This window comes from Hemicordylus capensis, chromosome 1 (genome assembly GCF_027244095.1).
Source record: "Hemicordylus capensis ecotype Gifberg chromosome 1, rHemCap1.1.pri, whole genome shotgun sequence".
Taxonomy (NCBI): domain Eukaryota; kingdom Metazoa; phylum Chordata; class Lepidosauria; order Squamata; family Cordylidae; genus Hemicordylus; species Hemicordylus capensis.
Window position 1 is genome coordinate 35,184,099 of NC_069657.1, and position 23,115 is coordinate 35,207,213.

The window sequence follows — 23,115 nt, forward strand, 5'->3', positions numbered from 1 at the left end:
TAGGTCTCCCTTTGGACCACATGCTCACAAGTGGAACTACTCCCTCAAAAATGGGTCCTGCTTGTGTGGGGCCCCCAACTCTCAGTGGTAAAAGATAGAGGTACTGCAAACCCCTCCCGCTTCCATGTGAAACCTTGCACACACCCAAAGGAGATTTTGACGCTCTATGTGTTGGAGCCTGACTGTGTGTGTGGACAGATCTTTAAACCCATTCAAAACTCCTGAGTCTGGTCTTGCATTGCGCCATATGCAGATCTGCCAGTGTGGGGATTCACAGGAGAGGGGAGCCCCATTTTCCAGCAACCTTGATAGAGAGCAGGGTAGCTGTTTGGGGACTTAAGCAAGGGTGCACATGACCACATGGGCAGATGGGCTGGCAGAGGGGATGCTTTGACAGCAGCTTGGCAGCAGTTATCAAGACAAAGAGAGTATTCATTGGGGTACCTGTCCCTGTGGTTTTCCTCCATAGAGCAACCTGGCTTGATATAGAGCCTCAATGACCTGGCACTCTTGTGAGAGAGTGGTCCATGGGAGAAGGGTATATTTTGCCATCTAGCATCAGTAGAGATTTTTCTCAGCAGTTCTCTCCCCTCCCCTCTGATGGTCCTTCTCATGAGTTGTAAGGGAGTGTCCCCATGACCTGGCACTCTCTTGAGCTTGGGTCAGCATGCTCCTTTGGTCCCACTGCTGTTTATACCGCACTCCAAGTGGAACACAGCTGACCCAGGTGATTGCCTCTGCTCATGAGTGAGTCTAGGGAGTGAACCTAAACCGCACCCCCGGGAAGGGGCTGCCCCCACTTCGCCAACCTTTCTTTAAAAAAAAAACTTGGCTGCCAGAGAATCCCTGCCTGGGGCTGCCTTTTAAGCCTGACCCTGGGCACACATACCCTGCCAGATGTCCCTGCTGTGATGGAGGTTCCCTGCTTATGTAACCACGTGGAGTGTTTGTGCTTGTGGACATACATCATTGTTGCTTCCTTCTCGGGGAGCAAAGCACTTAGTGCCCACCCTGTCATCTCACTCCCTTTCTCTCCTGCTTGCCAGATGGGGGTAACAAGGGACAGAGTGGGAAGAGGAAATGCCCCTGTGCGGCTGTGCGGCTTGACAGGCTGACAAGCCTGTGATGGGACATGGCAGCACCCCTGTTGCCTGGCAGCTCCATAGCAGGATAGGTGATAGGAAGGGCAGGGCAGGTGCTCGGAGAGGCAGCCAGTGAGATGCACCACAGGCATGGAGCATGTGTGATTCCGGGCACATCTGCACCGTTGCCTCTATTATCACAGTTTCAAAATCAGCACAAAACCATGGTTATGGCAGCGCCTGGGTTCAGACATAACCCTTCGGCCAAACCAGAGGTCTCGGCAGCAAGCCTTTGTGCAAATCAAAGGTTCAAATTGGAGTTTGGTGAGGCAAACCTCAGGTCGCTTTTGGCCTGAAACAGCAGTTTCATGCATTTGCACATACTGGAGTTCCAACCTCTGCCCTGTTTAACTCCGGTTTGGTGTTACATCTGAACTTGGCCCCTCTGTGTTTCTGAATGTGCTTTCTGACTGAAGAGGCAAGCCCCAAAGAGCGATTCATGAAGAGATACGAAAAATTGCTTCTTCTGAGGTTCTTAATGCTTCTACATCTTTTCATTGACTCACGCAATCCCATCCAATACAGCAGGAGGCAAAACCAAAGCAATGAATCATGCAGAGACACAGCAGGCAATCCCTAGTGGGCACTTTGGGCTCATAAGAGGCTTTTATATACTCTTTTATTCCTCATAGTACACTAGCGGTTCTCTTGCAGAACATAGCTTGAGAATTCCTGGGCTATATTACTATAAGCCAAAATATTATATTATGCAACATAGAGAGATGTTACTCTCACTAGATTCTGCAATAGCTTAGTAATGGATGGCTGCTTAGCTAATGGACAATCAACATGTATGTATGTATGTACATATATAGTATTTGTATTATGTATTATTATGCCCTGAGAACCCAGGCAGTGAACAACAAATTAAAACCAACAAACTAATAAAACGATGATAAAATTTTGTTAAATGCATTAAAAAAATCAACGAACACAGCTATAACAAACTAAAAGGGAATCGGAGAACAACTACTCATTTGCCAGTGAGTAGGCCTGAATAAAAAGGGCAGTCTTCAGTTTCCTTTGAAAGATTGGGTGTGAGGGAGCCATACAGATCTTTAGAATTGCTAGCAAATGTAGCAGAACCCTCTTGGCAAAGCTAGTCAGGTGGATTGATTCAGCTGGAAGAAGGCAGTCCTTAAGGTAATTACTGAGTGCCCAAGTAATTTAGTGCTTCAAAGGTAACTAGCTTAATCTGCACAGAGCATCCGTATGCTAGTCCTTGATTGCTCCCCTCACCCCCTGCCACAGCCCCCTTTACCTCAGAGATCTCTCCACCCTCACCTGAGCTGCACTCCTGCTCTTCCTCCTCCATAGGAGTAGTAGCAGCAGCAGCAGCACCGGTTGACTGGGCCCTTCCTCACTGCTGCCACAGCCATGGTTGTTCATTCCCGTCAGGCTGCTGACAGGCCTAGGCCTATCCCTTGCCTACCTGCCTGCCTCCGCCAATGGCCTCAGTAACCCCAAACAGCAGCAGTGTCCCCAGAAGAAGCACTGGGTCCTTCCTTGCTGCCAATAGGCACTGTCATGGCTGCTCTTACCTCTCAGGCCACTGACAGGCTTGGGTCCATTCCTCACTCTTCCTTTTTTCTCTCTTCCCCTCCTTCTTTTTCCCCCCTTCCTCTCTTTCTCTCTCTCCTTCTCCCTTCCTGAGTTAACAGATCTTATTCATCTTGTTTCCTCATCTAATTCACACAATGGCAGCCTCCTCCTCCTGAAGGGGCTCTTTTCTCCCTCATGACTCCTGTCTTCGCAGACCCCTACTATCTATCTATCTATCTATCTACTCCTCTACAATCAAGAACATCTTCTGACCAGTAACAGTTGCATTCCAACTGACCTTCAACATCAGAGGCTCCTCCTCCCTATCTGCATATGGAATCTCCACTGCCCAATCACCATGGTGCTTCTGCTGGCGAACTCTCGTGAGAGTTGCCACGCATGGGATTAGCCACAGGTATGCCTTAGAGAATCATATAGATAGATAACCAGCAACTTGAATTGTATCCAGAAACTGATTGACAGCCAGTGCAGTATCTTCAAGATAGATGTACTATGAGGCAGCTCCAGCTAGCCATCTGGTTGCTGCATTGTGCACCATCTGTATGGTGCAGGATACCTTTCAAGGGCAGTCCTCCCATAGAGTGCATTGCAATTATCTAAATGTGATGGGACTAAGGCATAGGTGATAGAGGCTAGACCAGCCTTCTAAAGGAAAGGGCATAGCTGGCACAACAGCCAGAGTTGTACCAAGGCACTTCTGGCTCTGCTTCCACCTGATTCTCTAAGAGCAGTGCTAGATCCCAAGTTGTGAACCTGCTCTTTCAGAGGAGGTGCAACCCCATCCAGAACAGGAGGAAACCCTTAAAATACCTTAAGAAAACTGGTGGGGAGTTAAGTTCATTTCAGAGCTGTGGTGAGTTGAAACCAGCTTTGCCTGATTCAGAGACCTGTGCAGATTTTTTTCACAATGTGAAAAGTGATTAAAGAAGTATATGAACATATTTTTGTATTTGAAAAAAATTACAGCTTTAATGTACAGCTCACATAGTCAGAAACAGACATTTTTGCTTTCTTAGTGGGATCACTTGAACTGTGTTCACAAAAAGTTGATCTGAGGATACACACAGATATACTCTAATCAACTCATTGATACCCAGTTCTGGGATTTAAAAAACCTTCTGCTTAGGAGACTCAGCACTTACAAATGGACTGAAGTGCCTAAAAAGCATAGAAATTATAATTGTCTGTCTTAACTGATGTCCTCTGTAAGCAGTAAACATCTTCTATATTCTCATGTATTAGCTGACAAGAATTTTTTTTTCCCCAGGGCCTAATATATTTAAAGCATCTGATCGTGAGAAAACTGTGGTGATTCCAGGTGCTAGCAGTTTCCTCATTGTTGCGATTGTGAATGATCTCAATGCTTTAGGAGATGCCACTATGCCTATTATAGTACCTGTAAACAAAGTCTTTGAAAGCGGGACATGGTTCTTGTATGACTTTGGCACTCAGAATAAAAGACATTGGAGCATTCTTGTTGACAGATGTAGATATACGATACAACAGCCTGACGAACTAACACTCAATGCCATTAGATACTTGGATCTTGGATCAAAACTGCATTTTAAGTTCAGAGTAACTCCAGTAAATATAGGTGAGGCCTTTGGATTGCTGCATATTGAAGCCATAGACATAGCTTCCCACTCTCCATAGTCAGGATTTGTAACACCAGCATGGTGGGCAGGCTCTGAAAGGAGCACAAGTGGCCAGTTCTTAACTGGCACCACTGGATCGGGTTGAGGGGCGGAGCAGAAGCAGGCAGAAGTGTAGGAAAAGCTGGTTGGGATCAATAAATGCCATTGCAAAAGCAGCCTGAGGAGACCTTGTGAGACTTGGGCAACATTTTGAAAAGACCAGGAGTTCTCATAAGGCTGTTGCTCTTGTGTTGAACTCTTTAAAACTGGACAGGACAGTGCCATAGGCGAGACAGGAGAATCACCTCCAGAGGAAGAGGTGATACGTAACCCCTTCCCCTCCCTACTGAGGTCCTCTAGGACAAAGGTAAAAAACACTGAGATGGCCATGCAGCACAAACTCTGACAATGCTCTATAAGATGTCTACCACAGTCTTTGACATGTAGAGAAACTATTTTACTTTTACAGATTTTTCAGCAAAATCTGGCCTTCATATGTAGACTCAATCTTATGTGTTAATTGTGTACCAGGCCATAATCTTGACCTTTTACATGGGTAGTCCATTTCCTATGACCATGGAAATTTGGGAGCCATTTCCTAACTGGAAAAGGGGATACAGAACTTAATAGTACTATACTAAATCTAACCACTTCTTTACTAGTTGTTCAAAGTGACTCCCCGCCCCGCCCCCAACGTTTGCTTTGAATAATTATTAGCCATTCTTTAGTCAAAGTAAGTTGAAACATAGTTGCAAAGTAAGTTGAAACATAGATTAAGATTAAGAAGATTAAGAGCCATGCTGCCGTAACTCTCACAGATGTAGGGCATTTTTGTACGTACTCTTAAATGTGCATTTTAACTTCTTTCATGCTTTTGCATTGCATATCAATTCTGTTAATGAAGGAAATAATTTGGAGGGGAAATTGAACAAATGTCCTAGACTTCACATTTGGAGTGGACATTCACATTAGAGCTTTGAAAGTGGTTTTACTTTACTCCAAGACTTTAAAGCCAGCATGAGGCAAGGACTATGCATTCCATGGTTGCCGTTCAATTAAAGTCCATCCTAAGTCCCATTGAAAGCAATAGAACATTAGTCACAACTAGCTTGTTCCACTGCTTTCTATGAGATGTAATGATTACTAGCTTTAGATAAATTGGGCCTTATATACACAGGCCTCGTGCATACATTTAATCCATAGTCATGGTGGGGATTGGGGTTGATTTGGCCTGCTCTGCCCCAATGGTGTGTACCCTCAGCCATCAGAGGATGCGTCTATGTTCTGGTGCACTGATTGGGCCTTTTATGGTAGGCTCTGCAGATGTAAGCCTTGTTTCATATATTTAAGAATACTTTTACCTCACCTCTAAGAAAAGAACCAAAGCAGTTTACAAAATTAAAATTATCAAAATAGCATGACATTCAATAACCTATTCATACAAGTCCTTATGCAAATAAATCTTTATGCACATGTGAAGTCTAAGAAATGTCAGGCAGTGGTGGGTTATGTTACCTGGGATAGCTGAGCCAGCATGATCCCAGTCTCCCACCATACGTAAAGATTAATCACTATTAGCTATTTTATGAATTGAGTGCCTTTGGCCTCGTGTGTATCTACAGTCTATAACAAACAGATAAAACTAGCCTCTACTATTTCCAGTGATTAGCACAGCCCCAATTAATACCTTGTTTAGCGTTACGATTTTCCCCGATGAATTATACATCAGGGTAACTAACTGATCTTTGATTTTTCTGAATCTTCCTTCCATTTTGAAAATATACAAGTACTTATAGGTACTATATGTGCCCTGGTCCAGCTTTCTGAGACAAACAGTTCTTCATGAAGTCCCAGACATAATGCTAATGTTGGTGATGAGATCTCTCCAGCTAATTCCAGCAGTTGCTGACCCTCCACACTTGCTGACCTGGTATTTTTCTTCCATACCAGTATAAAGGAAGAAGGGTTAATTCAGAATGAACAATTCACATAGATTTTAGAATGAACAAGGTATCCTGTGGGCGCCTTATTGTTGCATCTTTTCTAAAAATAAATGTGGTGTTTTCATTCCAACATATTTTTATGTGTATTCTTGCACAGGCTGTGTATAAAAAAGAAATTACACTGGGTGTAGCCGAAATGCTCAATCAATGTTGTTCTGACTCAGTAAGGGGCTTTGTCTTGTCCTGTGTGAGGTTCCCCCACAACATTAAGCATTATCTCCATTGCTGTTTCATTTCACAGCCTATCCAGTATTTCATATGCCCCTAATGATGATAGCAGTTGGGAGGCCCTCTCTACTGGATGTGAGTACAGAAAATCACTGGGACAACACTGATAGTTATATAATGGAAATCATGGTCCATAGTAAATTTTTTGAACAGGTAACAGTATACCAGATTTATTCAGGATTTCTTAATAAAGCACACACAAGTTTAATAATTCTGACTTCAGAATGTTATGCTATTGCTGTTCTCTCAAATATATCTGTACCACGCTATAAATTTATATGTGTTTTAAACCATACAATCATTCCAACAATCAAATACTTCCTAAGTATCAAGAAAGGCTAATCATGCTTACATTTTGTAGGTAGTATCATGTTAATTAGTTTCCTTGCATTGCTTCTCAATCTTCTCGCTAGCATAACTGTTTTCTTATACTTGCATGAATAACCTACAACCATATTTGAAATGATTTACCAATATGGGTGCTATTATCTTATAGTTGACACCCAAAAGAAAGATAGGTCTGTATTATTCCTGAGAGGCTAGGTATATATTGGTATAAGAATTGTATGTGCCTTATTCTGGTAATTTATTCCTATCAGAATTTGAAATTGAGTTCATATGGGGGTGGGGGTGGCAAGATTTCCCTAAAATATATATAGCATCCCCCCAAATTCTGCCAGGGACCAGAGGCTTTATTGTTTTATATTTTGCAATAATTCTTCTTGCCCTTATAACCTCACACAGTTCTAGCTAGACAGGTGTCACTACAAACTCACAAAGGGGGTTGTTGAACTCACACAAGGCTGGTGCCAACTGAAGCTGTTATAGAACTAGAAATAGTCCCACTTCTTCCAAGATCTTCAAACCAGCCCTGCTCTAGAGGAGACACCTGAGCTCCCCACCCAATGCCCATCTCCTAGTTAGGCCCATTGGAAGAAATCCTGAATGGTCAAGCAAGCACTCTGTCTTTGAAGCTGAAGATCAGCCCTGACATAGCACTGCCTCCACTGTTGGGGACTTGGGTATGACAGAGGGGGTTCTAAGGATGGGGTAGGAGCCTCACTGGGGGGTGGGCACCAGGTCCCTAGAGATCCTTTGAGGGGCAATGCACTCTGGCTGCTCCAGGTCTGTTGGCTGTAGGGGGCTTTTGTTAGGGTTGGGGGTCTTGGATGGGGCATGCTCATTCTCCTACATTGAGAGGGTCAGAGTCTAAGTGGGTTCTGACATCTTATCTACTGAAATATCCTTATTTAGTATTACCTTCAAATAGAATTCTGTTCTTTCACTTATGTATCTCAGAAATCCAGGGGATATCAAAATATCTGTGAAATGTCACCATTTGTTCTGATATTCATTTGGTTGTCCTAAACATCAGATGCTTTTTCTTCTCAGAATCTTTACCTCCAAGAAAGCAATTCTAAATTGCATCTTGTCCTATTAGCAAGTGCAAGAAAACAATTTAGTTTTCTTTAGTGCAACAATGAACCTCAAGATGGACAGCCTGATTAGATCTCTGAAGGTAGCTCAGTCAGTAGGACTTCCAATAACCAGAAAATGAGGCTTTAGAACCCTGAAGAGCACATCGCCCCATTTATTTATTTATTTATTTATTTATTTATACATTTCTATACCGCCTTTCGTTAAAAAACAACCCCAAGGCGGTTTACAAAAATTAAAACATATAATAAAAAAGCAATAAAAAACATCAAGCTAAAAACATATAAAAACAGCCATAAAAACAATTCAACAGATTGTACAACAGATACAACATGACTTGCAAATGCAGACAAAAACTACCATACATATGTGGCAAAGTTTGATGTGAATAAATGAATATCTTCATTGTGGTACTTGACCAGTTTTCAACATTATAGTAAAAATTTACATTCAATGCAGTTGGTACAGTCTGTCAGTTGTCATGGTTACATTTAGATAAAAGTTTACCCAGACCAGGAACACATCCTTAACTAACTGATTGGGGGAGCCCTCAGCATTACTTGATGAATCTTGTGTGAAATGGCACAACATTTGGCAACACAAGAGGAACATACATACTCTTATCTGAAATAAGATAGCTTACATTAAAATGCATTGATCTTCCCTGTAAGTTCTCTAAAAGAGGTAAAATCAATTTGCTATGTGGAATGCTATAAAATCTACAATAGAGTAGAATATGAGCCAAATTTTCAACTTCATCTGACCCTTCATTTGATTGTGCAGGTGATAGGGCAGGTCTGCTCAACTTCGGCCCTCCTACAGATGTTGGCCTAAAAATCCCCATCTATTGTCCACTGTGGCTGGGGATTATGGGAGTTGTAATAAAAAAACAGCTGGGGGACCGAAGTTGAGCAGGCCTACGATAAGGTATCTTTTTATATGTCCCCTCCAACCAAGCCAATGGGAAGTCTGATGTACATAATTGAATGTCACATGACAGAATTTATCTTTTATAGTACAAAATTTGGGTTACTGGTGTGCAAAAATCAGATCTCCCTTTGCCTTAAAATGGAGTTACATACATAGGACATAGAGTACATACAACTCTGTCTATTAAATAATGTCCCTGGACTATAAAGTCAGCTATTGCACAACAGGCTCAGCTCAGGCCTCTCACCAGCTGTTGATCAGGCCTCTCACCAGCTGACAAAATCTTTTTATTCCTTACACATATGCAGGGGCAAACACAGGAACTATTGACATGCCAGTGCAGTGTTTCAATCCCAGGGAGCATAACTCTTCTCTCCCATTCATTCTTGGACTGATGGAAAAGGAGGAAGTGGCTGAAGCACTTACTCACTGATTAATTAACATCCACAATAACAGAATTACAGGGACTATGTGTTGAAATAATAAGTAAGATCTGCACAAAGTATGACCTGCCAAGCCAAAGGCAGTCCATCAGAAAATAGACTGCGGCTTCTTGGCCGCCTGACAACTCCCCTGTTTTTCAAGTTCTGGGCAGGCAACAAAGTCAGAAGGTATATGCAGTCTCTAACAGGCCACAGTACGTGGCTGGTTGGATTCATTCAGCTTGGTAGGTCACATATTGTGCAGCCTGCAGTAAGAAGTGGATGGATCTTGGCCATGAATAAGAGTGATGTGTTTCTCAGTAGCGAACTGTATGTAGCCTTTTAATAATGGGATAGACCTGAGCCTCAGTGGACTACTTTGGTCTCTGTGGGAACCATAGAAGAAAGGATGTGATACATTAAGTGTGCCAGAATGCTATCATGGGCACCTGCTGCTGTCAGGAAAGTAAGTATAAAAAACTCTACATTACGCCAATGCAATTCCTATACTGAAGTATACAGATGCTCCACAGTTCTTCTTAGCTTATGTTTCAGTGTAGAAAGATCTTTCTTGTTGTCTTCAATTGTTTATTTACACAACTCTCAGATAAGCTTGAAACACAGTGATCTCGTGAGCTTTAAAAATGTGTGGACATGCAGGCCCTGATCCAGCTAAAGTGAATTATGACTTGAGCTGCAATCCTGTGCACACGATGTTGGGAGTTAATCCCATTGAACTGTGAATATTGCACATTATGAAAGCAATGAGACACATACCAACAATTTGTGACTAAGTTGTTCTATTGTTCCCTATGGGACATTAAGTTAAGGCTAACTTGGACAGGGCCACTGTCTTGTTTGTCACATGTTTTCCCCTGCCTTAGATTAATAGTATTAAGAATATTTGTTTGTTTACATTTATATCCCAGTCTTCTTCCAAGGTGCCCAAGGCACTATTCATTAGGCTTGTGCATTTCGATTCAGGTACAAAACATTTTGTGCCCGAAAATAGCAATTTCAGAGGTTTTGTAACCAAAACAAAATCAAGAATTAAAAAACAGAGATTTTTGTTTCCAAATCGAAATGACTGTTTCAGACAGAATGCTTTGTTCTTCAGAAAAGCATTGCAATTCAAATTGACTTCTCTGACTCTCTCCACTCCAGCTGAGGCACTGAGTGATTAGCAGAAGATAAGATATGCAAAAAGCTGTTGAGCTTGAATGGTTTAGTTAAATATGTGTTGTATTCAGTGTGATTGAAATGCAATCTGAACTTGCAAAGGGATTTGGAAGACAGCATTTTGAGACAGAAATACCCAAATCTTTGAGAGCTCAATGCAAATCCAAAGCTCTTGCTAAAAGCCATGGTATAAATTGTGTGGAGAAGCTTTTCGAGAAGCTGGTTAGGAAAGTTCTGAAATTACACAGGTGTTTCTTTCCAAAGGTTTAGAAAGAATCTCTTGACTCGTTCAGGGGTCTTTTGAAGAGCTATTTTGTTTTTCTTCTGATTTTATAGTGGTGTTATAGTGGTGTCTTAAGTTTTATATATAGTTATAGTGGTGTCTAAGTTTTGTTGCCCAAGTTGAGCAGTCTAATGTAATTTAGGCCACAATGTAATTTGGTGGGACATGATGTCTAAGCCAGTGGTTCACAACTTTTGCCATTGCAGGGACAGGTCATCCACATAGGACTACAGGAGACAAAAGGAGGGGGGTGGGGAATATCCCCGTCAATTTATTGACATCCCCAGGAATCTTAGTTGCTTCTCTCTTTCTTGTAACCATGATCCATGGTTTTGCACTTTCTTAAATGCAGTGATGATAAATCTCAACAATTCTGAACAGTAGGCTGATTTGTTTGGGCTATGGCTCACTCCACTTCAGTTAAATGAACATTTGAAGCTGTTCCATAGTACCAAGGCAGTTTTATTTTTTATTTTTATTTTATTTTTTTACATTTTATTTTACATTTTATATCCTGCTCCTCCTCTAAGGAGCCCAGAGCAGTGTACTACATACTTAGGTTTCTCCTCACAACAACCCTGTGAAGTAGGTTAGGCTGAGAGAAGTGACTGGCCCAGAATCACCCAGCTAGTATCATGGCTGAATGGGGATTTGAACTCGGGTCTCCCCAGTCCTAGCCCAGCACTCTAACCACTACACCTCACTGGCTCATTGGTCTATCTTGCTATCTCAAATGACCTGTGGTCACAGTTCCATGGGGAGGGAGTGTTTTTATTGAAAGATTGCTTGAATCCACAAATGGGTTGTGCTGCTGTGCTAGTGCCAAAGGGACAGGCTCCCACCTGCTGCAAAATTCTCAAATAACTGTGCCAAAAAATTAAGCGTCATTGTTGTTCAACATTCTCTTCACTCTTTCAACTTGTTTATGTGGGGCTTCAGGGGCAAAACAGTGGGTTGGGTGGCAGTGCCCCAAGGGTGGTGCACCCAGATTCCAAATAGGGCAAAGGGCTGATTTCTTAGGAATTTTTGAGGTTTACGCGTCTTTAAGATTTTTCCCCCATAGGGAATAATGGAGGTTTCAGCAGCCCCATAACTCCACATGGGTGGCACTGGGATGGCCCAAAGCGAGTGGTGGTGTAGTGCACAGAGGGTGCCAACCACCCCCCTGGATTGCTAACCCATTGCGGTACTGGGCTTTGTTGTTTCTGAGGTGTTGCGTTTAGATTCTCTCGTAGCAAATGAGATTTCTAATGAAAAACCATGAATCCACTCTCATATGCTACTAGAAAATCTACTCTCAGAACACCTCTAGAACAACAAAACCCTGTACTTCATGGGTTGGCAACCCATGTGGGTGGGTGGCACCCTATTTGCACTGCACTGCCACTTGCTCTGGGCCACCCCAGTACCCCTCAAGTGGAGTTGTGGGACTGCAGTAACCTCCATTATACCCTACGAGGAAAATCTGAAAGACACGTAACTTCATTAATTCTTTAAAAATCAGCCCTTTGCCAAATTCCTCTGAAAAAAATTGTGGTAGCTTCCTTGTACCAACTGGGCACTACCACCAACCACACTCCACTCTGGGCCACCCCTCTCACCCCCCGCCCACATGAAGCTATACTTTTCCTGAAACCTCCATCATACCCTATGGGGGAAATCTGAAAGATGCACAAACTTCAAAAATTCACCAAAAATCAGCAGTTTGCCCAATTCCTTTGAAATTTCTGCGGTAGCTTCCACTCATTGGGCACTATAACCCGCAGCCACTCTTTTGACCATGTGACCCATTTTAAAATCTGAATTAATTCGGATTCAGATTCGGATTAATTCGGATACAAAACAAAACGGGGGTGATTCGGAAGACTTAATTTCAGACAAAAAACAAAATGGGGTTGATTCGGATTTGGTACAAATTGAAACAGAAAAAATACAAAACATGCAACCCTACTATTCATGGCCATGGTTATCCTCAAAATGATATGAACAAGCTGGCAAACCCCTCTTTAATTTTGGGGTCTGCTCTCTGAACCCAAAAGCCAATTGAGGCCTGTGTCTGGGAGTCTGCTTTTGCAAGAGAAAACTATAATGTGTACTCTGATTCTGTTGAACTATAGTAACTGAATGGAATTGTTTTCTCTATAGCCAATTGTTTTTCTTAGTCAAGGTCCTAAAACTTGTTTTTTCACTGTGTTCATCAAGTGACAAGAAAGAAGCTTAGTTTGAGCTACGTCCTTAAATGCTGAGAATCATATTACTGAGTTATATTTATATTAAATGCTGAGAATTATATTTAGAAACCGCATATTCAGATAAAGAAATGCCTATGTGTTTATGAGGAGCATATTAAATTAACATAATGCTGACACTCTTGAATGTTATCTCTTTGAGTGACACTTTTTTCTCTTTGAATAACAATTTCTGGGACTAAAAGGCGCCAATTAGGCTTTGAGAACTGACCCCAGACCAGTCAAGCCATCCATAAACAGGATTGTCTCCATAGGAATTCAGTAAACAAGTCAGGCCTGGGACCCACTATGCCAATGATGGGAGACAGGGATTGTTTACATTAAGGATGGAGACTTAGAGAGATATCATGTGGCTGTTTTTTATTTGAGTTATGACAAGGAGGCTCAGGAGATAAAACTGACCTGCCTCTCCTTCACAAGACAGATAGAATTGGACAGGAGAGAGAAACATTGGCAGAAAGAACAGAGCAATGTAGAACTAGCACGGGAAGGGAAGCAGGTCAGACTCCAGGGAGCTGGAGGTCTGCCCTGAACAAGGGAGAAACATCCTCTGCCCCTTGGGTTGAGATGGGAAGCCTGCCTGTGCTTCTTAGCCATGCCTGGACTTCCACCTAAGCTGCTTGGACAGCCTGCAACCTCCCGGCGTTTTCCTCAAGGCCTCCTGAGACTACAACCAACTGAGCAGTAAATTGCTTATCTACTAGAAGCCTTCAGTCCAGCCCTTTTCAGAACTAACATACCTTTCTCATCCTGTCTCCTCTCCTTTCAATCTCTGTCTTATCTGCCTCCCAGGAGGGCTGCTCTCACCCCGTTAGCTGGCCTAACAGCATTTTGCCTCCACCTGCACTCTACATCACCATCTTTCCTCCCCCCACCACAATCCCTCCACCTCTCTCTCTCTGCTTTTGGCACACAATCATAACATCCGTGATGGGCTCTTAGCTTCCCCCTCCCCTCTCGAACTTGACTTCAAGGCTCACAGATTATGCATGGATTTCTGCTCTCTGTCTAAGCAACCTTGGGATATTTGGGAACAAACTGGAGATAACTAACATTGCTAGGCTTCATTTAGCTGCATTAAAGAGGGGGAAAGATGATCTTAAAAACTGCTTGTATTCAATATACTGCCTGCAAAATTAGGAGGGAATGCCTTTTGCTGGTGGAACTGAGCTGTGAGATTGTTTTGGTTTGTTACTAAGCGACAGAGAGATAAGCCACACTTCACACACAGAAACTGAGTTTTGGCCACTAGGCTGGACTAGATAGGAATGTGTTTCCACTGTACTCAGTGAAAGAAATTGCCTTTAGCTGTTAGCTATCTCTACTGAGGCTGAATGATTTTAACTGTCACTGAGAACCCTATGCTAGGAAACATCTGATTGATCTGATTGTATGCTAATTGCTTGGTTGTAATAATAGTTAATAAAGCTTTTAAACTGTGGTCTGTGTTTAGGTGTGCCTTCCTTTCCCCCTCTCTCCCGATCGCTCATGATCTCTGGATCGAATTGAGTTAGCCTCTGTTGGCTAAGGTGAGAGCAGGCTTCCTGCTCTTCAGCCCCCTTGTAAAAGGGAGGGGTGTAGCAGCAGCAACAACCCTCTGAAGTAGGTTTTGCTGAGAGATAGGTGACGGTCCCAGAGTCACCCACTGAGCTGCATGATTGAACAGGAATTTGAGCTCTGATCACCCCGGTCCTACACCACATATGGAAGAGGTAGTTGTCAAATAGGTTTTCTAGAACCACTTGGATTAAGGACAGCTTCTGGAATTTCCCCCAGTATGCACTATGCAGGCAGTACAAATGTGAATGTGTTATTTTAATGGCTATATTTCATGGAGAAGACCCTATGATGGGAAGCTAATTATTCATTTATCTTAGAAAAATATTAAAACTGCATTTTTTATCAATATCCCTAGGGTAAAACCTCTCTAGCTGTTATAGTAACACAAGCATCCCTCGTTTGTGATGTCACAACCATTATCTTGACACTGAAGAATTCCTGCTCCTACCTTAAAACAATGCATTATGTTCTACATGTTCCAGTCTCTGCTTCAGACTGGCTTTCTGGAGAAGACCAGACTAAGCATAATGTCTCTGCTGTTTCCCACCTCTTAAAGAACCTGCCGGTAAGAATTCTAAGGTCTGAAAGATTATTCATTTATTCTGTTTAGACTTGTTTCCTGCCCTTCTCTTAAAAGCTCCAGAAAGAGACAGAGAATGATATGTGTTTATCTTCTTATAAAAATTACAGGATGTTTGGTTCCAGAGCCCAGTGACAGTACATGAGAGTCAGGCTAACTCAAGTGTGGTCTGTGAAAGAAAGAGAAGTACTGGGGGCATCAGTGCACATGAGAACAGCCCTGCTGGATCAGGCCCAAGGCCCATCTAGTCCAACATCCTGTTTCACACAGTGTCCCACCAGATGCCACTGGAAGCTTACAGCAAGAGTTGAGGGCATGCTCTCTCTCCTGCTGTTACTCCCCTGCAACTGATACTCAGAGGCATCCTGTCTTAGAGGCTGGAGATGGCCTATAGCCCTCCAACTAGTAGCCGTTGATAGACCTCTCCTCCATGAAGTTATCCAAACCCCACTTATTTATTTATTTATTTATTTATTTATTTATTTATTTTATTTGATTTATACACTTAAAGCCATCCAGGTTGTTGGCTGTCACCACATCTTGTGGCAGAGAATTCCACAAGTTGATTATGCGTTGTGTGAAAAAATACTTCCATTTGCTGGTCCTAAATTTCCTGGCAATCAATTTCATAGGATGACCCATAAATGGGATGCATGTTGTCGCCCACTCCCCCAGTTTGGAGGGATCCTTTTGGAGCTCATCACAATCCGTTTTGGATTTCACTACCCGAAAGAGTTTGGTATCATCTGCAAAATTGGCCACCTTGCTGCTTACCCCTACTTCTAGAACATTTATGAATAAATTAAAAAGCATCCCATAAAATTGGGATTGTCATCCCATAAAATTGCCGAAATCCTTTTGGAAGTCCAGATATACTATGTCAACTGGATCACCTTGATCCACATACTTGTTGACACTCTTAAAGAACTCCAGAAGGTTTGTGAGGCAAGATTTACCTTTGCAGAAGCCATGCTGTTTGTCCCCCAGCAGTGCCTGTTCTAGTGTTATTTGAGAGGGAGAAGAATTTCTCTCAGTCCACTTTCTCCACACCATGCATGATTTTATAGACCTCTATCATGTCTCCCCGCAGTCTTCCCCGCAGTCTTTTTTCTAAACTAAATGGCCCCAGGTGTTGTAGCCTTGCCTCATAAGAAAGGTGCTCCAGGCCCCTGATGATCTTGGTTGCCCTCTTCTGCACCTTTTCCAGTTCTACCATGTCCTTTTTTAGATGTGGTGACCAGAATTGTATGCAGTACTCCAGGTGTGACCGCACCATCATTTTGTACAAGGGCATTATAATATGAGCAGTTTTATTTTCAGTCCCCTTCCTAATGATCCCTAGCATGGAATTGGCCTTTTTCACAGCTGCCACACATTGAGTTGATACTTTCAACGAGCTGTCCACCATGACCCCAAGATCCCTCTCCTGGTCAGTCACCAACAGCTGAGATCCCATCAGCGTATACTTGAAGTTGCGGTTTTTCGTCCCAATGTGCATCACTTTACACTTGCCAACATTGAACCACATTTGCCATTTTGTTGCCTACTCCCCCAGTTTGGAGAGATCCTTTTGGAGCTCCTCACAATCCATTTTGGATTTCACTACCCGAAAGAGTTTGGTATCATCTGCAAATCTGGCCACCTCGTTGCTTACCCTAACTTCTAGATCATTTTTGAATAAATTAAAAAGCACCAGTCCCAGTACAGATCCCTGGGGGACCCCACTTCTAACTTCCCTCCATTGTGAAAACTCTCCATTTATACCTACCCTCTGTTTCCTGTCCTTCAACCAGTTAGAAATCCACACATGTACTTGTCCCCCTATCCCAAGTTTTCTCAGGAGTCTTTGAGGAGTAATTTTGTCGAAAGCTTTTTGGAAGTCCAGATATACTATGTCAACTGGATCATGTTGATCCACACACTTGTTGACACTCTCAAAGAACTCCAAAAGGTTTGTGAGGCAAGATTTACCTTTGCAGAAGCCATGCTGTTTCTCCCCCAGCAATGCCTGTTGTCCTAGGTGCTTTACAATTTTATCCTTGAAGAGGCTTTCCATCAATTTGCCTGGAACGGATGTTAAGCTAACTGGCCTGTAATTTCCCGGATCGCCCCTGGATCTCTTTTTGAAAATTGGTGTTACATTGGCTACTTTCCAGTCCTCTGGTACAGAGCCTGATTGCAGGGATGAGTTATATATTTTAGCAAGGAGGTTGGCAATTTCATATTTGAGTTCTTTGAGGACTCTTGGATGGATGCCATCTGGCCCTGGCGACTTGCTAGTTTTCAGTTTTGACTGAGTTCTTTAGCCTCCATCCCTGAAAAGCCTGTTTCAGGAACAGGTATATGCTCAGTATCCTCTGCCATAAAGACAGACGCAAATAACTCATTTAGCTTATCTGCAACCTCCATATCCTCCTTAATAATCCCTTTCACTCCCTCATTATCCAACGGTCCAAATGCCTCCCTGGCAGGTTTCCTGCTTCTGATGTATTTAAAGAAGTTTTTTGTTATTCCCCTTGACGCTTTTAGCTAAATGTTCCTTAAACTCTCTTTTTGCCTCACTTATTGTCACCTTGCATTTCTTTTGCCAGAGTTTGTGTTCCTTTCTGTTCTCCTCATTTGAGCAGGCCTTCCAATTTCTAAGGAAGAGGAAAGGAGGGTCATCATAGCTCCGGTGCAGAGCATTTCATCTGCTCTCACGTCTCTCAGGCTTTTTTAATTAACCAACTCAGAGAAGCTGGAACAGAAGCAAGAAGCTTGATTCTCCAGAAGGTGGAGGAACTTCTGCAACTACCTGCACTCTTACCAGGGGGCTGGTTGGAGCAGCATACGCCACCTAGGAATCATTTCTTTGGCTTTTCATCCGCCTGTAGGCTCAACTAGGGAAGACGATGTTCTTGGAACGAAATAACGGTTTGCCATCCCCCTCCCCCCCCCATTTTTTTTTATTTTTATCTCTCATATTTTAGTTATTTTCTAATTGTTTTTCTTTTAGAAGTGAACTAGTTATATTATATATTTCTGGCTGTTGTAGAACCTTAAGTAAACTCTTTTTTCTTTTCTCTCAGAGTTAAGACTGCTTATCTAAGCTTGCCAATTACATTTATTACATTACATTTATTTTTTCTTTTCTTAATTGGACTGATTTATGGCATTTTACGCTCACCTGTCTTACTGAAATTCTTTCCTGGCAGTTTTAAAACTCAGCGCGATTTATTACTGGTTTATGGTCTTCATTTGGTCTCCGTTGGTTGTTGTTGTTTTCTTGTTCCTGCACTGAATAACTTCTATTTGCTTCAATTTTAAGTTTCACTCCCTGACTGGATTACCTGTTTCTGACTGGATTACCAATGTGGATTACAAATATTTGATTAATACATTAGAGACTTTACCCTCAGGCAAATTAATTTTCACTTAGGGGATTACTTTTTTGGTTTCACTTTAACGCTGATGGAGATCTGACTGATGTTTCCTTATCTCTGGCTGCAATATATAATTTTGCTCTGCTCTGCTACGAGTAATCGGGTTATTAATTGGATTATTTACAACCTAGGATTTATTATACTTTATTTCTTCTGGAGGGATGATTGGATGAAGGAACTTTGAGAAGAAACTTTTGTTCAGTCTACAGAATGAAAGCGGTGGAAGATTTCAAATTCCCACGGCATAATAATTTATTATTTAATTTATTATTTAACTTTGCCTGTTGCCTGTTCACCACAAGATTGAACCAGAAACCATTAAGCCCTGAGAATCTGAAACTTTAATTTGATGGGCTGAAGAGTTAGCTAGTCCCACGGAGATTTATTGAATCTAATTCAATTCAATTATTTTGTTACTATAGTGTCAATCTATTGTGTGTACTAGCATTGGTTTATTGATACAGATATTATTTTCTGATATTATTCCCTGTTATTGAAATTGCTTTGATAAATACTATAGGAATAGGGAGCTATAGTTATTATAGTGTCAATCTATTGTGTGTACTAGCATTGGTTTATTGATACAGATATTATTTTCTGATATTATTCCCTGTTATTGAAATTGCTTTGATAAATACTATAGGAATAGGGAGCTATAGTTATTATAGTGTCAATCTATTGTGTGTACTAGCATTGGTTTATTGATACAGGTATTATTTTCTGATATTATTCCCTGTTATTGCAATTGCCTTGATAAACCCTATAGGAATAGGGAAATTTATACACTCTGAGAGATATACGAATATACACATATTTTTTATCTTGCTAAGGTTTTTCTATTTTTCCTCTTGCATACTGGATTATTGGGTTACTGATATTAGACTATTGATATTAGATCAGTTTAAATAGAGGTGTAACTCATTTATTCCCTGTATTTTTAAAAGCTGTATATGATCCAATTGGGAATAGGGAAATCTATTTGATATATATTAGTACTCATATACATACGTTTATCTTTTGGGGAAAAGAATGGAATATTATTCCCTTGATTAATAGCTAAGGATCATAACCTCATTATGGAAGCTGATGCCAATTTTCTTGTTCTGATATTGCTTCATGAATAAATACTTTAGCACAAAATCCTTAAGAACAATGCATAGCAAGAAAGAAAAAACAACTAGGGCTAAGAGAGATTCTGGTGATGAAACAGATAACTCTGAGCCTTTAGAAGGCTTAGCTTCTTTTTCTAAATTTCAAGAGACTTTTCTCAAGGAATTACATCTCAAATCCAGGGTTTAGACATTAAGTTTGATACTTTCCGGATGGAGATTACATCAAAACTTGACACTTTTTCGCAAAAACTGGCTCAACGTGACCAACTTTCCTCTCAAGTACTTCAGATTAAAGAGGAGCTGACAGAGGAGAAATCATCTCGAAAAGCAGATTTAAAATGTTTAGAAAACCAAATTGAAATCTTCGAATCTCATAACTTAAAAATTCATGGATTGACAGAACAATTTGGGAAGGACAATCTTTGGAATGCCATTGAAGCTTTACTTTTGGAATATTTAGGACATGATTCAGAAAGCTCTTTGCATATTCAAGAGATCTATAGAGTAAATTCCAGATATGCCCAGGAGAGAAAGGTTCCAAGAGATATTTTGATTAAATTTCAAAGCAAAAACATTAAGAATGAAATTCCCCAAACCCAAAGAAGGACTCCCGTAGAGCATAATAATAATCGTCTACAAATTCTTCCTGACGTTCCTTTCAATATTCTATGTAAGTGGTGTGAATTGAAATAAGATATAGGTGGTGTATACCATTTTGTCCGGAGGTCTTCTTGGATAGCAGGAAAGCACAGATATTTACACCTTCAGACACTGCTTATCTTTTAGAATCTTTACATATTTCAGATACTACTGCTTTGAACCAATCAACTGGAGAAGACTTGCCAGAGGAACAAAAAGGTGACCAGGCTTCTGCCTTCAATGTTTAATAACAGACAATGGCCTATCCGAAGAAATTAATTTCAATCAACATTAACGGCCTAAACAATCTGTTTAAGTGCAGGAAAACCTTTTTGAAATTGAAGAAAGAAAAAGCAGATATAATTTGTCTCCAAGAAACAAGCATTAAATCTACTAATGTCAATTTATTGACTTGTAAAGCACTTGGTCACTGTTATGTTCCTTCTGGTCCTAAGAAGAAAAATTGAGTAGTAATCTACATTAAGAACTTGAATTGGACCTTGGAAGAACAATTGCAGGATTATTTCGGGTGATTTATTATACTTAAATTTTGTACTCCTCAACAAACAAAAGTTACCATAGTGTCTATTTATGCTCCAAATGATAATAAAGTTCAATTTTTTCAAGATTTTTTCCAGTCATTGTTAGATGTTGCTGAAGAGGATCTGCTTATTGTAGGGGATTGGAATGCTGTTATTTCTCCATTGATGGATAAATCTGTCCAAAACAAAAAGAACTCTGGGAAGCTGCCTAGAGATGTATTTGGTTATATGAAAATATTAACAATTTAAGATGCATGGAGACTGAAACATCCTTTAGAAAGAGACTTTACTTTTTTCTCCCAACCTCATCAAACATATTCAAGAATCGATATGTGTATGGTCTCAAAATGACTGTTACCAAGAGTATATGACGTGGAAATAGCACCACTTACTTATGCTGATCATAATCCATTGATAGTAAAGTTCCAAAACTTTAATATTGGTTTGAAGAGATGGAGATTAAATAACTTTCTTTTACAACAAGAAAAGGTGGTTTCAAAATGCAATGAAGAATTGTTGTTGCTTTTTCAAAGAAACAAGACCTCTGATGTCTCTACTTTCTCTGTTTGGGATTCAAGTAAGGCCTTTATGGGGGGAATTTTAATCTTCTAAGAGGAAGAAGGATTTACAAAAGCAAAGGGATCGGATACTTAATGAATTAACCTGTTTAGAGGCACTCCATAAGACAAACCTGAGAACTCCGAAAACAAATGGACGTTATAGAATCAAAAAAGACATATAGGAAAATGACATATGTGAAACAAAGATATTTTGAGAAAGGCAACAAACCGGATAAGTTACTGGCTTACCAATTAAGAAAAGAACAAGAAAAAAGAACTATAACCTCAATCTGGAATGGCGAAGAATTTGTTTTGACTAATGATGAAATTACTGAATGATTCGTGGAATACAATCAATCAATTTATTCTTAAATTCTCCTGTGCAGAAGTGACATCTTCTGTCAGGTTCTCTTAAGCCGGGGATTTAACAATCTAAATTTTGATTCTATCTCATTTGATGTTGGAGTTTCCAGTCTTGCAGCAATGAATCCCCCACTGGCTACATCTAGGCTAGGAAGCAGCTCTAGATCTCTACCTATAGAGGCTTCACCTGATTTATATTCCTGCGCTGAAATGGAGGGACGCAATGCAAATTGTAGGCAATCTGACTGGAAAATTCTTAGTTGGAACATAGCTGGGTGGGCTGGGAAAAGGTCTGATATAGAGTTTATCACATTCTTGCAACAATGGGACATTTTAACGTTTCAAGAGACTTGGTCCAAAGAAGACCTGAATATAGTGGTTATATTGTACATACATTGAAAGCCCATTCAGATAGCAACAGGGGTGGGTCTAAGGCGGGCTTGGCTTGTTGTGTATCACTAGCCCTTAATGTTGAATCTATTCATTTGCCTGCTCTACCTCCATATGCTATGACTATTCTGCTTAAAGCTTTAAGTGGGGATATACCCCTGTTCAATGTATATATCTCTCCCAGTTCAATCTCCAGTTTATCCACTAACATTTGGCAACAATTAGATTTATATATAATGGAAGCAATACTAAAGTATCCACATGCTCCGGTCATAATCTGGGATACATTTATATCCCGCTCTTCCTCCAAGGAGCCCAGAGCGGTGTACTACATACTTGAGTTTCTCTTTCACAACAACCTTGTGAAGTAGGTTAGGCTGAGAGAGAAGTGACTGGCCCAGAGTCACCCAGCTAGTTTCAAGGCTGAATGGGGATTTGAACTCTGGTCTCCTCGGTCCTAGTCCAGCACTCTAACCACTACACCACGCTGGCTCTCCTTATGGGTGATTTCAATTCTAGATGCGGTACAGGTGACAACGCTTTAATGGCTTCTCATCATTCTGGGGGGATTGCACTGAGGGATTTCCTGTACCGAATCAGCTATCAAAAGATAAAGTTATCAATAAGTCCGGAGTCCAACTGATCTGCTTAGCTAGAATATTTGAGCTGGTATTATTAAATGGTACTATATCACCAGATATTCCAGGCGAATATACATTTCTTTCTTCGCGGGGGAGTAGTGTAGTTGACTGTGTTATGGTTTCCCGCTCCCTCAGGTTACATCCTTTGAGGCAGGCGAGCAAACTTTTAGTGACCATCTCCCGATACTCACCTGTTTGGATCTACCTCGGGTGAGGGGGGACACCCCTTTCCCTTG

At 41.2% G+C, this 23,115-nt stretch overlaps 1 protein-coding gene across 13 annotated transcripts in view; it reads left to right on the plus strand.

Moving 5' to 3' along the window:
• LOC128334054 (cation channel sperm-associated auxiliary subunit beta-like) overlaps positions 1-23,115 on the plus strand; it is a 178,015-nt gene that overhangs the window by 124,420 nt on the left and 30,480 nt on the right. For 9 of the 13 annotated variants that reach the window (XM_053270302.1, XM_053270325.1, XM_053270323.1 and 6 more), the window contains 3 exons: positions 3,973-4,299; positions 6,584-6,723; positions 14,986-15,195. In XM_053270302.1, the coding sequence (XP_053126277.1) occupies positions 3,973-4,299; positions 6,584-6,723; positions 14,986-15,195 (677 nt within the window). The remainder of the gene's footprint in view (positions 1-3,972; positions 4,300-6,583; positions 6,724-14,985; positions 15,196-23,115) is intronic. The other 4 variants (XM_053270324.1, XM_053270343.1, XM_053270380.1 and 1 more) reach the window with 4 other exon arrangements.